This window comes from Hypanus sabinus, chromosome 7 (genome assembly GCF_030144855.1).
Source record: "Hypanus sabinus isolate sHypSab1 chromosome 7, sHypSab1.hap1, whole genome shotgun sequence".
Lineage (NCBI taxonomy): Eukaryota > Metazoa > Chordata > Chondrichthyes > Myliobatiformes > Dasyatidae > Hypanus > Hypanus sabinus.
This window is the reverse complement of record NC_082712.1, coordinates 14604977-14623854: the sequence shown is the minus strand read 5'-3', so window position 1 is coordinate 14623854 and position 18878 is coordinate 14604977. Positions and strand designations below refer to the sequence as shown.

General features: G+C 41.8%; 1 protein-coding gene across 3 annotated transcripts in view; it reads right to left on the bottom strand.

The window, feature by feature from the left end:
- The window catches only part of lifra (LIF receptor subunit alpha a), a 176285-nt gene that overhangs the window by 57529 nt on the left and 99878 nt on the right, over positions 1–18878 (bottom strand). For all 3 annotated transcript variants that reach the window (XM_059974237.1, XM_059974239.1, XM_059974238.1), the window contains exons 3-4: positions 13891–14013; positions 4652–4918 (exon numbers count right to left, since the gene is read on the bottom strand). In XM_059974237.1, the coding sequence (XP_059830220.1) occupies positions 4652–4918; positions 13891–14013 (390 nt within the window). The remainder of the gene's footprint in view (positions 1–4651; positions 4919–13890; positions 14014–18878) is intronic.

Below are 18878 nucleotides of genomic sequence, written 5' to 3'. Positions count from 1 at the left end.
CAATCTTCATCACTGCCCACTGTACCACCAATTTTGGTGTCTGCCACAAACTTACTAACCATGTCATCCAGCACTGATTCCTGCAGCACATCACTGGTCCTGGACTTCCAATCTGAAAAACAACCCTTCACAACACCCTCTGACTTCTACAACCAAACAGTTTTGTACTCATTTGGCTAAATCATCTTTGATCCCATGTGATCTAACCTTCTGGGCCAACCTACCATGCAGAACCAAGAAACAGGAAGTTGAGGGGTGACTGTACTGCAAAATAAAATCACAAGTTTTGACAGGGTAGACAGTTAATTGAATGAGCAGCTAAAAGCTTCTTTGTACCAACATCTCAGAGGCTCTATCCTGGGACCAGCACATTGATGCAATCATGAAAAAGGCCCACTTCATTAGGAGTTTGAGGAATTGTGCAACATTTCTCACAGGTGCCAGGGTCCGGGATGTTTCAGACCACATCCAAGATATCCTGTAGTGGGAGAGCGAGCAACCAGAGGTTGTGGTACATATTGGTACCAATGACATAGGTAGGAAAAGGGAAGAGGTCCTGAAAAAAAGACTACAGGGAGTTTGGAAGGAAGTTGAGAAGCAGGACCCAAAGCAGAAGCAAAGGTAGTAATCTCGGGATTACTGCCTGTGTCATGCAACAGTGAGAATAGGAACAGAATGAGGTGGAGGATAAATGCGTGGCTGATGGATTGGAGCAGGGGGCAGTGATTCAAATTTCTGGATCATTGGGACCTGTTTTGCGCCAGGTGCGACCAGGACAAAAAGGATGGGTTGCACTTGAATCCCAGGCGGACTAATATCCTGGCGGGGAGGTTTGCTAAGGCTTCTGGGGAGAGTTTAAACTAGAATTGTTGGGGGGTGGGAACCAAACTGAAGAGACTGGGGAAGGTGAGGTTGGCTCACAAATAGAGAAAGCTTGTAGACAGTGTGAGGAGGAGGATAGGCATGTGATAGAGAAGGGATGCACTCAGACCAAAGGTTTGAGACGTGTCTATTTTAACACAAGGAGTGCTGTGAACAAAGCAGATGAGCTTAGAACGTGGATCAGTACTTGGAGCTATGATGTTGTGGCCATTACAGAGGCTCAGTGACAGGAATGGTTACTTCAAGTGCTGGGTTTTAGATGTTTTAGAAAGGACAGGGAGGGAGGCAAAAGAGGTGGGGGCGTGGCACTGTTGAATGGAGATAGTGTCATGGCTGCAGAAAAGGTGAAGGTCATAGAGGGATAGTCTACGGAATCTCTGGGTGGAGGTTAGGAACAGGAAGGGGTCAATAACTTTGATGGGTGTTTTTATAGGCCACCCAATAGTAACAGGGATATCGAGGAGCAGATATGGAAACAGATCCTGGAAAGGTGAAATAATAAGTGTTATCGTTGAGGGAGATTATAATTACCCAAACATAGATTGGCATCTCCCTAGAGCAAAGGGTTTAGATGGGCTGGAGTTTGTTAGCTGTGTGCAAGAAGATTTCTTGACACAATATGTAGATAAGCTTACAAGAGGAGAGGCTGCACTTGATTTGGTATTGGGAAATTAACCTGGTCATCTCTCAGTGGGAGAGCATTTTGGAGATAGTGATCATAATTCTATCTCCTTTACAATAGCATTGGAGAGAGATAGGAACAGACAAGTTAGAAAAACGTTTAAATGGAGTAAGGGGAATTATGAGGCTATCAGGCAGGAAATTGGAAGCTTAAATTGGAAACAGATGTTTTCTGGGAAAAATACTGAAGAAATGAGGCAAATGTTCAGGGGATAGTTGTGTGGAGTTCTGCATAAGTATGTTCCAATGGTAGGGTACAGGAACTGTGGTGGTGTACAAAGGCTGTAATAAATCTAGTCAAGAAGAAAAGCTTATGAACGGTTCAAAAAGCTAGGTAACGTTAGAGATCTAGAAGATTATAAGGCTAACAGGAAGGAGCTTAAGGAGGAAATTAGGAGAGCCAGAAGGGGCCATGAGAAGGCCTTGGCAGGCAAGATTAAGGAAAACCCCAAGGCATTTTACAAGTATGTGAAGAGCAAGAGGATAAGACATGAAAGAATAGGACCTATCAAGTGTGACAGTGGGAAAGTGTGTATGGAACTGGAGGAAAGAGCAGAGGGACTTGATGAATACCTTACTTCAGTATTCACTTTGGAAAAGGATCTTGGTGATTGTAGTGATGATTTTCAGCAGTCTGAAAAGCTTGAGCATGTAGATATTAAGAAAGAGGCTGTGCTGGAGCTTTTGGAAAGCATCAAGTTGGATAAGTCATCAGGACTGGATGAGATGTAGCCCAGGCTACTGTGGGAGGTGAGGGAGGAGATTGCTGAGCCTCTGGCGATGATCTTTGCATCATCAATGGGGACAGGAGAGGTTCCTGAGTATTGGAGGGTTGCAAATGTTGTTCCTTTATTCAAGAAAGAGAGTAGAGATAGCCCAGGGAATTATAGACCAGTGAGTCTTTCCTCAGTGATTAGTATGTTGATGGAGAAGATCCTAAGAGGCAGGATTTATGAACATTTGGAGAGGTATAATATGATTAGGAATTGCCAGCATGGCTTTGTCAAGGGCAGGTCGTGCCTTATGAGCTTGATTGAAATTCTTGAGCATGTGACTAAACAGATTGATAAAGGAAGAGCAATAGATGTAGTGTATATAGATTTCAGCAAGGCATTTGATAATGCACCCCATGCCAGGCTTATTGAGTAAGTAAGGAGGCATGGGATCCAAGGGGACATTGCTTTGTGGATCCAGAACTGGCTTGCCCACAGAAGGCAAAGAGTGGTTGTAGACAGGTCATATTCTGCATGGAGGTCGGTCACCAGTGGAGTGCCTAAGGGATCTGTTCTTTAACCCTTACTCTTCGTGATTTTTATAAATGACTTGGAAGGGGAAGTGGAGGGATGGGTTAGTAAGTTTGCTGATGACACAAAGGTTGGAGGTGTTGTGGATAGTGTGGAGGGCTGTCAGAGGTTACAGCAGGACATTGATAGGATGCAAAACTGGGCTGAGAAGGGGCAGATGGAGTTCAACCCAGATTAGTGTGAAGTGGTTCATTTTGGTAGGTCAAATATGATGGCAGAATATAGTATTAATGGTAAGACTCTTGGCAGTGTGGAGGATCAGAGGGACCTTGGGGTCTAAGACCATAGGATGCTCAAAGCAGCTGTGCAGGTTGACTCTGTGGTTAAGAAGGTGTACAGTGAATTTAGGAGTCGAGAGGTAATGTTGCAGCTATATAGGACCTTGGTCAGACCCCACTTGGAGCACTGTGCTCAGTTCTGGTTGCCTCTGGATGTGGAAGCCATAGAAAGGGTGCAGAGGAGACCTACAAGGATGTTGCCATTGGATTTCTGAATGGTTCATGAACCCATACACATAACCTCATTTATTTATCTTTTGCACATTTAGTAACTTATAATGATTTTAACCTCTTGCATAATACTGTTGCTGTAAAACAACTCCAACAGGCTAGAAGTCTACTGGGGTTTCCCTGTGAGGTTCGTATTCTGCTGATCAGATGCGGAAACCGTTGGGTTCTTGATTTAGTCAGGGCATCAAAGGTTATGGGGAGAAGGCAGGACCACAGGGTTGAGAAGGAAAATAAATCAGGAAAATAAAATGTAATGGTGGTGCACTCGATAGGCTAAATGACCTAATTCTGCTCCTGGGTCAATGGTAACAACAAACGTCAGTGATAATAAACCTGATTCTGAAAAGCAAGAGGGTAGTAGCTTAACTTGAGAGAAAGGTGTTTTAAAGGGGGATTAGAAGAGAAAGTTTTCTGTAAATAGGGTAGTGATTGATCTCCTGAGTTTGTTGCCAGATGATGTAGGAATCAGATACAGTAAATAATATTTAAGCAGGCACTACATAAAACTATACTGATCTAATGCAAGTAAAGGGGGTTCAAGCAGATGGGCAAAAAAAGTAGGTATGGACATGGTGCTCCATAGGGCCATTTCTGTGCTACACATCTGACTCTATCTTCTGTCTAACAAAATTGTTTCCTTGATTCCTCACATCTATTTTATAGAGGGTTTTCTTGACTTGTACAGTACTGTGTATGGTATATATATAAAACTACCGTGTCTAAGACTTTTCGGCAATGCTGTATTAGTCAACGTGGAGTGGAGAGCAAGTCTGGTAATCTGGAGGGAGCAAAGAATATTGGAAATGGTGAGGGTGGAGCACCACAGGAAGAGTATGGGACTGATGGTAGAGAAGGAATGTCAGGGGTTGCAGGCGATATGGGTGCAGACACACCAAACCCTGAGACATCAGGCAAGGTCATTTGATTCCAAAGAATTGGCTTATTGATCATTATAGAATGTCTCTCTGATGCTTCCTGCTCCCTCCTCTCTGCTCTCCCTTCCCCTTATCCCAACCATGATTCCATTCTCCCTGTGCCCTTCCCTCAACAGAGATCCATATCAGAATCAGGTTCATCATCACTCACAAATGTCATGAAATTACTTTTTGTGACAGCACTACAGTGCAATACATAACATTACTACAGTATTGTGCAAAATTTGTTGGCAGCTGAGCAATATATATGCTTCTAAGAGTTTTGCACAGTACTGTAACTGTAAATTCAAACTCCTTGTAAAATCGACATTGCATCAGTATCTCCCCATTGAATACTCACATCCAGTTTGAACTAACATGATGTTGGACTCTTTTTCAGAAACACATGTCAGATTCTCTCCTTGCCTGCTGGTTAGGCCAAGGTTAATCAACATTGCCACACTGGCACTGGAGTTGATCTTTGTGAATTGGCTCCTGGAGAGTGGACTATCACCATATATCCATTGTACCTTGTCAGCTGCTCCAGCTTCACAAAATGAGCAGGTTATGTTGTGGCTTGAGCCCACATTTGCAACCAGTCTGCTGGAAGAAATGGAGCCACATGAATCTAGAAGAATGAGAAAAAATACTTAGTTTCATTATATTTTCTCAGAACACAAGCTATTCACCCTTCAAGATGATGGGAGTGATTCCATCAATTCCATTTCCCCCCCACGTTTCCCTATAAATTATTCCTTGCAAGTCCATTGATTCACTTTGATTCTCAACAACCTACATGGGTTGACAACACGAGTGATCACTGCCTTAATATTTAATTTGAATAGAAACATGAATGAAAGAAAAATGGAGAACTATGAAGAGGGAAGAGTTAGATTTGTCTTGGAGTAGGTTAAGGGTTGGCACCCCATTGTGGACTGTAGGGCATGTATTGTCCTATAGTGTTCTTAACTGAAAGGAATTTTTAGGTACAGGTTTCTCCCGCAATCCAAAGGTAGAGAATTCCTATGAAACCGTTTGTAACCTGAAATGTCGTAAAGCGAAGAAGCAATTACCATTAATTTATATGGGAAAAAAAATAACCTACCAAATTAAACCAAATAACACTAACATATAGTAAAAGCAGGAATAATATGATAAATATACCCTTTATATAAAGTAGAAATATTGTATGTATGGTGTAGTTTCACTTATCAAACTCAGGAAGACAGTGAGCCAAAATCGATTTGGAGAGAAAAAAAAATCCGCACATACACGCATGTGCAGGTACACGCCTAAGTACTCACGTGCATACGCACGTACACGCTTGCACAAACAACTGCCTGCACAAGGCTTCGTGGTCATTGTAGTCTTTTTCAGGGTAAACACACGTATAAAGCAGGCATCTTTTTTTTGTAAAAGCGAAAATCCTCTTTGGTTAGCGAAAACAAATACCAATGTAGGTCTTTTGTAACAGTGAATTGGCATAAATCGAATGTTCGAAAAACAGGGGACACCTGTACCTGGATGCTGGGAAGGGAAGAAGCAGAAGAGGCACTTCCTCTGCTGAATAGGAAAGTGCAGCAGAATGAGCACATGCTCAACAGGTGATTGGAGGTCATTTTAAATTTTAAATTCCTTGGTGCTATCATTTCAGAGGATCTGTGCTGGGACCTGTATGTAAGTGTCATTACAAAGAAGGCATGAAATACTTAGAGGTTTGCAAAGATTCAGCATTTCTTCTAAAACTTGACAAGTTTCAACAGACGCATAGTGGAGAATATCCTGACTGACTGCATCATGGCCTTGGTATGCCCTTGAATGGAAAAACCTAAAAAAGTAGTGAATACAACCCTTCTCAAGATAGGCCCTCCCCACCAATGAGCTCATCTACAATGAGTACTGCCACAAGATAGCAACATCCATGATCAAGGACCCTCACCATTCAGACCATGCTCTCTTTTTGCTGCTGCCACTGGGGAGGTGGTATAGGAGCCTCAGGACCCACACCACCAGGTTCAGGAACAGTTATTATCCCTCAACCATCAGCCTCCTGAACCAGCGTGGATAATTTCACTCACCTCAAATCTGAACTAACTCCACAACCTATGGACTCACTTTCAAGGACTCTACATCTCATATTCTTAGTATTATTTACTTACTACAATTTTTGTATCTGCCGTTTGTCTTCTTTTGCACATTGATTGTTTGTCAGTCTTTGTGCTTAGTTTTTCATTGACTCTACTGTATTTCTTTGCCCTACTGTGAGTGTCTGCAAGAAAATGAATCTCAGAATGGCATATGGTGACATACACATACTTTGATAATAAAGTTACTTTGAACTTTGAAAGCTCCTTTGCATGCATCACTGAGAGAAAGCAGTCCTAACTTCCAAAGTTCTTTCTTATTTCTGCACTGGATTGAAATTCAACAGCTGATTTCCTATTCCAGAATTATGCTGGATCAGCGAGACTTGCACTATGGTCACCCAACCACTACCCTTGCCCCAACTTGTCAACGACAGGTTTGTCCTTCAATTCCCAGTAATTAGAGAAGAATTTTGTAGGACATTGTTACAAATGGAGTCCAACTGGAAGAGACTCAGAAGCAATGATTTTATAGATGTACAAACAAGCTGGATGAACACAGCAAGTCGAGCAGCATCTGTTGACTGCTCCTTTCAACAGATGCCGCCCGACCCAATGAGTTCATCCAGCTTGTTTGTACGTGGTGATTTGACCACAGCATCTGCAGTGTACTTTGTGTTTAATGATTTTATAGAGTTTGTTCTGTCCTAAAAGTTGAACTTCTTGAGAGTTACTGGCATCCCACTGTCAGAATCAGGCCCTTTAACCCACCGTGCCCAGGCAAATTGTTGTACCCAATTGTAATAATCCTGTCTACCCGCATTAGGTCCAAAGAGTTTTACACCTTTGCCTTCTAAATCATTTCACTTCCATTTAAAGAAAAGCATTTTCAAATTTCACAGCCCATTGATTGTCCTGTTTCACGCTGAACATCCTTTTCCTGCTTCCTTTCTTTTTCAAGGAATGTTTCTCTACAGCTGGGCTCTTGCCAAGATAAACAACTCTTTAAAAGGATGTAGGAAAAACATACAGTATCCTCTTAAAAAGTATCCCAGCAAAGGACTGCCAGGCGGATGGTTTCATATAATAAGCTGATCATCTCATCAATGTATTGAGTACCTCCAACATTAGCTGCATTATTCTTATCATTCACAAGAGATTCACAGATATCAAAATAAATGACACGCACACAAAATATTAGAGGAATTCAGTACGTCAGGTGGCATCCATAGAGATTAATAAAGAGCCAACATTTTGGGCTGAACTCCAAGAGGACCACAGCCTTGTCATAGGGTTTGGAGGCCTGTGCCTCAGTGATATGGAGAGCCATGTTGGCTGGAGTCAGGGCTTTATGCTTCAGCTCTTGGTAGGGTCACCCATGCTAAACAGGTCAAAGGTTAGAAGCCAGACTAAGAATGATCCTTCAGGTTTGGTTTAAAGCTCAGGACTAACAACCCTGACTGGTAAAACAAAACTGTTATGGAAACAGCAATGAAGAAACCTTCTACATTTGAGTGCAGTGGTATTCCTGAGTCTCCATCCAGGACTAGCATGACTGACAGTAAACCAACAAGAAGATACTGACACAATGAAGGAAGCCATGAATGCCTGCCAAAAATGAAGGACCTTCATTGCTGCCCTAAACAGCAATGGTGTAACGGGCAAAAATAGTAGTTTAGGGCTGACAACCTGAGTCTTGATGAAGGGTCTAGGCCAAAAATGTTGGCTCTTTATTCCCCCTTGATAGATGCAACCTAACCTGCTGAGTTGTTCCACTATTTTTTGTTACTTTGGATTTCCAGCATCTGCTAAATCTCGTGCCTATGAAAAGCATAAAAGTGTTTATGAAAAGTGCTAATACACTTTCCTCCATCTCTCAAAACATAAACATAATTAATTTTTTTAAAACATCAACACACATGATTAACAGGTTAAAATGTTTAAATGCCTAAATGTAAATGTATTAGCTAACAAGCTCTTTTCAGAGAAACTTAATAAGCAAAGACTTGTTCTGAATTCACAAGAAGTAGATGTGTAAACCTTGCAAAGAGTCACTTCATACAAGTGGACTGAAAACTGAGTATCCTATTTGTACAGGCAGGGATTTGTTCGTCAATGAGAATATACATTGTTTTTTTCTTAAATTGAGATGGATCTTGGAGCCAAACTTATCAGCAAACTGATCCATGAATAGCTAATCAATGGACAAGGGACTGGGTGCATTCCTACACAACCTCCATTATATTCCTGGTAAACCACTCATCTCAAACTCTGCTGTCCATGGTCTATCTCAAATGAAGTCCTGTTCATCCTCTACCTTTATGTTTGCTGGCCTTTTGAGATTACCAATTAAGCAATACTTTAGTTACAAAACTTACATGGGTTTTCAAATTCCTTCATGGTTGAAGAACCAATAAGAGACAGAAGCTAGAAGTGGAGGGATCACATGCTATTAGGTTGTAATAAGAGAAAGAAGCAGGAAATGCAGCGTTTCAGAAGAAACATCGACAATGTATTTCTTCCCACCAATGCTGCTTAACCCACTGAGTTCTTTCAATAGATTGTGTTGTTCCTCCATGGTCACGTCCTTCTCACAGTTACAAAATCATAGAAAAGTACACCACAGAAATGGGCCTTTCAGCATATCTAGTTCTTGCCGAACCATTTAAACTGCCCTCTCCAATTGACCTGCACCAGGACTACAGCCCTCCATACCCTATCATCCATGTTCTATCCAAACACTAAAATCAAACTTATACACACCACTTGCACTGGCAGCTTGTTCCATATCTCACCAGCCTTTGAATGGGGAAGTTTCCTCTCATGTTGCCCTTAAACTTTCGTCTTTTGCCCTCAACCCATGACCGCTGGTTGTAGCCTCATCCAGCTTCAGTGGGAAAAGCCTGCGTTTACCTTATCTATACTCCTCATAATTTTGTATACCTCAATCGAATCTTCCTCAATCTTCTAAATTCCCAGGAATAAAGTCCTATTCTAGTCAATTTTTCCTTACAATTCAGATCCTCCAGTCCCAGCATAACTTCATAAATTTTCTCTGTACTCTTCCAACCCTATTTACATCTTTCCTGTAGATCGGTGACCAAAGTTGCACACAATACTCCAAATTAGATCTTGTACAACTTCAACATAACATCCCATCTCCTGTGCTCAGTACATTGATTTATGAAAGTCAATGTGCCAAAAGCTTTCTTTACCTGTGACCCCACTTTGAACAAATTATGGACCTGTATTCCCAGATCCCTTTGTTTACCACACTCCCAGTACCCTACTGTTCACTGTATAAGACATACCCTGGTTGGTCCTATAAAAGTGCAATACCTCATACTTGTCTGCATTAAATTCCATCTGTAATTTATCTGTCCATTTCAGAATCAGTATCAGGTTTATTATCACCGACATGTGTCGTGAAATTTGTTAACTTAGCAGCAGCAGTTCAATGGAATACAAAATATAGAAGGGGAAAAAATAATAAAGAAAAAAGTTACAATATACATATATTGAATAGATTTGTGCAAAAAACAGAAATAATATATATTTAAAAAGTGAAGTAATGTTCATGGGTTCAATGTCCATTTAGGAATTGGATGGCAGAGGGGAAGAAGCTGTTCCTGAATTGCTGAGTGTGAGCCTTCAGGCTTCTGTACCTCCTACCTGATGGTAACTGTAAGAAAAGGGCATGCCCTGGGTGCTGGAGGTCCTCAATAATGGACACTGCCTTTCTCAGACACTGCACCTTGAAGATATCCTGGGTACTTTGTAGGCTAGTACCCAGGACAGAGCCAACTAAACTTATAATCCTCTGCAGCTGCTTTTGGTCCTGTGAGTAGCCCCCCGCCCCCACCCCAGACTGTGATGCAGCCTGTCAGAATGCTGTCCACAGTACATCTATATTCTCCAGCTGGTCCAGATCCCACTGCAAATTCTGGCAGTCTTCCTTATTGTTCACTACACCCCTAATCTTGGTGTTATCCACAAATTTGCAGATCCAGTTAACCACATTAGATGAGAAACAACAACAGACCCAGCATAGATCTCTGCGGTACTCTACTAGTCAAAGGCCTCCAAGTCAGGGGGTAACCATTTAAAAACATTCTCTGGCTTCTCCCAAAAAGCCAATGTCTAATCCAATTTAATACCTCATTTTGAATGTCCACCTCCTGAGTAAATACAGATGCAAAAATATCCATTTAAGACGTCCCCCATATCTTTTGGCTCCACACCTGGATTACCATTCTGATCTTCCAGAGGACTAATTTTGTTCCTTGCAATCATTTTGCTCTTAACATATCACTTTATCTGCAAAGGCAACTTTATGCCTTCTTTTAGACCTCCTGATTATTTTCTTAAGTGTTCTCTTACATTCTTTTACTCCACAAGTTCCTCATTGGTTCCTGCCTGCCTATAGCTGCTATGTACCTTTTATTTTTCTTAACCAGGGCCTCAATACCTTTTTATAACAAAGGTTCCCTAACCTTGTTATTGTCACCTTTTATTCTGACAGGCACATACAAGCTTTGTACTTTTAGAATTTCACTTTTGAAGGCCTCCCACTTACCAAGTACACCTGTGCCAGAAAACAGCCTGTCCCAATCCACACTTGCCAGATCCTTTCTCCAATTTAGAATCTCAACCCGCGGACTAGACCTATTTTTCCCATATTTACTTTGAAACTAATAGCAGTATGATCACAAGATGTCAAATGTTTCCCTACATAAACTTGTCACCTGCCTCGTCTCATTCTCTAATAGCAGATCTAGAATCGCACGTTCTTTCGTCGAGACTTTTACAACCTGATGAAGGAAACTTTCCTGAACACATTTGACAGGCTCTATCCCATCTAGTCCTTTTACAGTCTGGGATTCCCAGTCAATATGCGGGAAGTTAAAATCATCTACTATAACAACTACATTTCTTGTAGCAGTCTGTGATCTCTCTACAATTTTTTTCCTCTAAATGCTGCAGACTGTTGGTTGGTCAGTAATATAGCCCTATTAACATCGTCGTACTTTTCTTAGTCCTCATTTCCACCCATAACACCTCACTAGGCAAGCTCTCTGGTTTGTCCTGATTGAGTGCTGCTGTTACATTTTCCCTGACTAGTAACACCACCCCCCTCCTTTAATACCTCCTACTCTATCACATCTAAATCAATGGAACCTTGGACAATTGAGCTGCCAGTCCTGCCCCTCTTGCAACCACATCACTGATGGCTACAATATCATAATTCCATGTGTTGATCCATTCCCTGAGCTCATCTGCCTTTCCTGTGATACTTGTTGCATTGAAATCCATGCAGCTCAGGACACTAGTCTCACCATGCTCAACCTTGTGATTCATGACTTTGTCTGAAGTCGTAACAACATGTCTCCTCAAGCTCTCTATCATCTGTTCTGACACTCTGGTTCCCATGCCCCCGCAACTCCAGTCTCTTCCCCTGCTTACCCCACCACTAACTTTAAGAAAAACTGGCTCTGCAGTGATCTTCTGCAGACTCTCAAGTTTAATTGCTTCACGGTTGACAGGTAAGTCTTCAGCTGCCAAGACCCCAATCACTGGAATTTCAAGCATTAACCTCCCAAATTCTCTCTCCTTTTTTAAACTGTTTACTGAGATTCCCTACTTGCTTGAAGTTTGCAGAAATTAGCATGTCACCAAAGATTCTTGCAAATTTCTATATATATATATGGTGGAGTACATTCTGACGGGTGCATCACAGGCTAGTATGGAGTCTCCAATGAACAGGATCACAAGAGGCTGAAGAGAGTTTAGACTCAGTCAAGCCCATCATGGCTATAGCCTTCTCCTTTGTTGACTGGAAAAAAAACAGCACTCCCCTTCAGTGAGGGCATCTTCAAGAAGAGGTGCCTCATGGTGACAGCATCCATCAGTGAAGACCCTCACCACCTGGAGTGCACTCGCTTGTCGCAAAAAGGTACTGGAAGCTGAAAACCCACACTCAACAATTCAGGAACAATTTCTTCCTCTGTCATTAGATTTCAAATGGTTTGTGAATTCTGCCCCTTTATTCCTTTTCTTTGCACTTTTAATTTACATAAGAACATAAGATATAGGAGCAAGAGTAGGCCATTCGTCCTGTCGAGTCTGCTCTGCCATTCAATAAGATCATGGCTGATCTGACCCATGAACTCATCTCCACCTACCTGCCTTTTCCCCATAACCCTTAATTCCCCTACTATGCAAAACTCTATTCAGCCTTGCCTTAAATATATTTACTGATGTAGCCTCCATTGATTCATTGGGCAGAGAATTCCACAGAGTTCACACAAATTCTACAAACTTTAGGAATTTGTGGTAATTTTATGGCCTTGCACTATACTGCTATTGCAAATGAACAAATTTCATATCATACAATGAACCTAATTCCGATCAGACTCAAGTCTTTGAACACAATTTTGGTCACATTCTCCAATATAACTAAGTAACTTGTATCAGTTTTTGGTATTAAATGACCTGGGATGGAGGTACTTCACCAAATCATAGAAATCTTTGGCATAGGAGTCGATTTATTCATCATTTATTTTCCTCTGTGCCAAAGAAACCATCCCTCTGCTTCAGTAGTTTCACCCCATTTCATAAGACATAGGTGTAGACATCAGTGCAGAATTAGGCCATTTGGCCCATCAAGTCTACTCCGCCATTCAATCATGGCTGGTCCTTTTTCCCCTCCTCAGCCTCACTCCCCAGCCTTCTCCCCATAACCTTTGATGCCGTGTCCAATCAAGAACCTATCAATCTTCACCTTAAATACACCCAACGACCTGGCCTCCACAGTTGCCTGTGCTAATAAATTCTACATTCACCACCTTCTGACTGAAGAAATGTCTCCGTATCTGTTTTAAATGGATGCTCCACTATCCTAAGGCTGTGCCCTTTTGTTCTGGACTCCCCCACCATGGGAAACATCCTTTCCACATCTACTCTGTCTAGGCATTCAAAAGATTTCAATGAGACACAGCCCCCATACTTCTAAATTCCAGTGAGTACAGACTCAGAGCCACCATACGTTCCTCATATGATAACCCTTTCATTCCTGGAATCATCCTTGTGAACCATCTCTAAACCCTCTCCAATGCCAGTACAACTGTTCTTAAATGAGAAGCTCAAAACTGTTCACAGTTCTCAAGGTGAGATCTCACCAGTGCCTTATAAAGTCTCAGTATCACATCCCTGTTCTTGTATTTTAATACCCAGTTGAGTAAGTATCTGATTTTCTTGCTGATTTTTCAAGTAGCAGCAAGGGCCGATTCTCCAAACATCCAAATTTCCGACTGGAATGTAATAGTAATGATGGAATCGTTAATTGTACCAAAATGAAAAATTTGCTACACTCAAGTAAGCTCCACCACCACCAATCATTAAAGAAACATAGCATCACTTAACTGAACAGGACAGGAAAAGAGAAGGATAAACATAACAACTACAAGCCAAATATTCAGTTTTAATAAATGCAAATCAAGAACAGATGTTAACTCACCAATGTTTTGAGCAAAAATAGGATCACATCCAGATAATGAGAGGACCAAAAACGTAAACTGCAAAAACATGCAAAGTTTCATTCTACCAGCCTTGAATTGATCCATTAAAGGGCTCGGCTTCCCTGCAACAAAATCAATGGTTCAAGTTAGATTTAACAGCAGAATTAAACCATAAAGAATTTGTTGACACTTGCCAAGACTTTTATCTTTGTACTAATTGACTGAACCCTGGAAAACAGATCTTGCTGGGCCAGACGCCCTGGACTTAGAAGATACAAACAATGCACAATGCTTGATAACCAAATGTTTTGCTAACACTGCAAGATAAATCTCACCATCAACAATGTAATATCCACAAGTTGTTATGAAGAACTGTTTCTTGCTGGCAAGATTCCATGCTGTTCTGAACTTGGTGGAATGATTCCAGCATCTTGTACTTCAATAGTTACATGTGAATGCTACAATCTGCAAAAACACCATAGGATATAGGAGCAGAATTAGGCCATTTGGCCCATCGAATCTGCTCCACCATTCCATCATGACTGATTTATTATCCCTCTCAACCTCATTCTCCTGACTTCTCCCCATAACCTTTCACACCCTGACTAATCAAGAACCTATCAACCTCTGCCTTAAATACACCCAGTGATCTAGCCTCCATAGTTGCTTGTGGCAACAAATTCCACAGATTCACCACCCTCTGGTGAAAGAAATTCCTCCTCATCTGCCCTCAAGGAATGTCCCTCTATTATGAGGCTGTGCTCTTGTCCTAGACTTCAGCACTATAGGAAACATCCTCTCAACATCCACTCTATATAGGCCTTTCAATATTCATATGGTTTCAATGAGATCCCCTCTCAATCGTCTAAAATCCAGCAAGTACAGACTCAAAGGTATCAAATGCTCTTCACATTAACCCTTTCAATTCAGGAATCATTCTTGTGAACCTCTTCTGGACCCTCTCCAATGCCAGCACATCTTTTTCTTAGATAAGGGACCAAAACTGCTCATGATAGAGCAAGTGCGGTCAGACCAATACCTTATAAAACTTTTGATGCCCTTACTAAACAAGATGCTATCGACCTCCATGTTAAATACACCAAATGACTTCCCCTCCATGGCCGGCTATGGAGAAGTTAAAACATATTGACTATGGTCATCTCTCAAAAATGGTGATTCAAGCATAAATAAACAATCTGTCTGGATGAAGGATCTCATCCCAAAATTCCGACAATTTCCCTTCATAAATGCGGCCTGAACCATTATGTTCCTCCATCATCTTGTGTGTTGCTTGACATTGAATAGCTCTTGAGATCCAGTCAGGGAAAAGAATCTGGGACCCATCTGCCCTGAAAATGTCAAAAAATAACTTTCTGAGCCAGCTCAAACAGTAAGCCATTTAACTACTGGAAAGCCTCAGCAAAATACAAAATAATCTCTTAGGTTGTTGCTCAGAGTCAGAACAAATCAAATATCCCTTGGAATGCAGTGAACATTAAAAAAAAGTACAAAGGAACAGACCATTTGGTCCATGATGTTTTGCTGAATCAAATCAAATTTCAATGTAGATTAATAAATCTATACCTATACTACATACAACCTTGAGATACCCCTCCTTACAGGCAGCCACAAAAAAAAGAAATCCAATAGAACCCATTAAAAAACACCCAATTAAAAAAGAACAAATCGTAAAAGCAATAAAAAGTAAATAACATTCAGAGAGTGAGTTCACAGTCAAGAAGCCAGTCATAGCCGATCCATAAGCCCATTACTTACCAACCACAGCCTCAGTTCAGCGCAAGGATGAGTAAATCTCACCCAGAGAGCTGAACACTGGCCCATCCCCTTACCTCTGGCCCCTGACACTCAGACCTTCTCAATCTGGCCCGGCACATAAATCAGCTGAGCCGGCTCATTCCTCACTCTCAGGCCCAGGCCCTGCCACCTCAAATCTGCCTTGCCTCAGATCCACTGCTTTGACTTTGCTCCAAGTCCACTCCAGCAATAGTTAAACATCGGTTCATTCCTCGATCTCGGGCCTGGACCCCGCCGCCTTGATTCCACTTGTACATGCTGTGCCACAACTGTCCTGAACTTTTGAGACTTCAGTTCACACTATAAAAATGCCAAGTTGTACAGGAGGTTCAAAAGCTCAACCCCTAAAGGAAAGTCACAGGTTATTGATTGCAGGGATTGTTTTCCCAAAAAAAGTGTGATTAATTGAGTAGTTAATAGTTTTGCTTGCTACCAGTAAGGCATTACTGTGTTTCACCAGTGCCATCTTAAACTGGGAGGTTTAAATCAGTAATCCAATAGCCAACTAAACTAATCCCTTATGCCTATACAATGTCCATATCTTTTCATTTTCATGGTCACACTCTCAGTTCTAAAATGACAATCTGCATTATCTGGCACAGAGAAAGCATCAATCAAGGGACAATTATAAACATGAGCTTTTACCACACAATGAAGTCATATGTATTTAAATATCATACCGAAAATATGCCACTCCCATACCTACACTCAGCGGCCACTTTATTAGGTATCTCCTGTACCTAATAAAGTGCCACTGAATGTATGTTCAGTCTTTTGCTGCTGTAGCCCATCCACTTCAAGGATCGACATGCTGCGCGCTCAGAGATGCTCTTCTGCACACCACTGTTGTAATGTGTGGTTAATTGAGTTACTGTCACTTTGCTGACAGCTTTAAGTAGTGTGGCCATTCTCCTCTGACCTCCCTCAGGAACAAGGCATTTTTGCCCACAGAACTGCTTTTTTGTTTCCCGTAAACTCGAGAGATGGTTCCACATGAAATTCCCAGGAAATCAGCAGTTTCTGTGATATTCAAACCACCTATCTGGCACCAACAATCATTCCACAGTCAAAGTCACTTAGTTTACATCTCTTCCCCATTCTGATGTTTGGTCTGGCAACAACTTAACCTCTTGACCATGTCTGCATGCTTTTATGCACTGAGTTGCTGTCAAAAACACAAGTAAGCGGGAGCAGAAATAGGTCACCAGTTTGCTCTCTTCCCCCCCCCCCCCCAATTCAATGTGTTTGATCTATGCAGGTCTCAACTCCTGTGCCCTCACAACCCTCAACTCAAATCTTTCAAATGTTTACTCTTGATTCCTTAATCTTTCAAATATTTACTTACCTCTACCTTAAATATATCCAATGATCACTGAAAATGATTGCCTAATTCAAGCACCCTCAGTGGCAGAGAATTCCAGAAACTGACAAAGAAATTTTGATTCACCTCAGTTTTTAGTGACAGAATTGCCCTGCATAGAAATGGAGCTTTGGCCCTTCACATTCATCTGACCTTATCGCCCATCTAAACTAATCCCCTTTGCTTAATGTCAGTTAAATGTAGTTGGTTGTATCCAATTACATCTCCTCTCACAACAAGCTCAGGATATCAATCACACAATGTGGAAAGAACTTTCCCTTCAAATCTTCTTAAAGTTCCTCCCTTCCATTTTAAATCTGTACCTTTTTGCTTTTGATATCCCCAGTGGGAAAAAGATTCTGACTATTTCTGACTCTCAATTTTATACACTTCTATCAACTCAGCCTTCACTCCGGGAAAACAAACTCAGCCAATCCAATTATCTCCCCTTAAAGTGATTAAACTCTGACCTTTGAAGGCAAGCATGACAGTTAGGTAGATATTGTGTTAACAAAGGATATTTACTTTCAGGGAACTACAGACTTGTTTCACAACATCCCTCTCATCAACATTTACAGCATATACCTTACAACTGACTGAGAATCACAGAGCAATGCTGCACTGATACAAGCTCTTTGGCCGAACGAGTCCGTGCTAACCAGCTAGTTTCCTACACTCAGCCCATACATACCTCTCTTAAACCCAGCCTCTCCATGTACTTCCCAAATTACATCACCTCACACTTGTCAGGATTAAACCCCACTGGCCAACAATCTGCACAATTTTCCATCTGTTGTATATATGCTTTAATCTTAGTCAAACTTTATCACTATTCACACCAAGTTCAAGATTAATTGCCATGTGTATGTAACACTTACCCAACAGGCTGGTATATGTCTAGGGGAAAAGGAGATCCAGCTACATACCAATCCCACCTCCCGTACACGCAGGTGCTGTGAGAATCGAGATTATGCCTCGCGCCCGCCCACAGTATCAAACCCACAACAAATACCGTTATGAAATACACTTTAAAGAGTTTACTAAAATTAAAAGAGTATTAGGCAATACAATATATATGCAAGGGAAAAAAACAAAAAGGCGCCAACTTATCAAAGTTCAGTCAGTTTAGTGCACATCGTTGGAGCTCAAACATCGAACCATTCGACCCCTCGTCGCTTGCCTCCGACCTCCTCGTCTTCGCACCTAGGACCACGCCCAGTGGTCTTCCGAGCAGTGCAGCGCACGTCCACCTTCCTCGACATCTTCCTCCCGCTCTCTCCCAAAAGCCCGCGAAAAACCCCTCCCCCAAGTTCCCAGCCTCACAAGACAAAATAACATTCCCCATTGGTTAACAAATGAATACAATTACCATATCAACAAGTATAAAGCAAAACAACTGCGAGAGAAACACTTATCAAAGAAGCATTCTTACTCTTAACAAACCAAGAAACCCATTTTGAGTAACATACACAGGACATTGTACATTCTCTCCCCACCAGCAAATGTCATGCCCTCATGGCATTACCAGAGTTCCCCAACACTTCTTGCAACACACAAAACCCAACCCAGGTGCAGAAAACAGTGACATAACTACCCAGAGCAGTAGAAATCACACTCGGTTCTCCTGGCACCACATATGTCAACTGCTCTGGGGGGGTGCCTAATCCTCTGAGATCTCCATACCCCTTCTGCTCCACTGGGCTCCCTCTTCACCTGCGAACCCACTGTCTCGAACTCCCCCGGTCTACCTGACAGACTCTCACCCCCTTCTTCACGGGGGTCCTCCCTCACCTGAAATCTCTTCGGCTCACG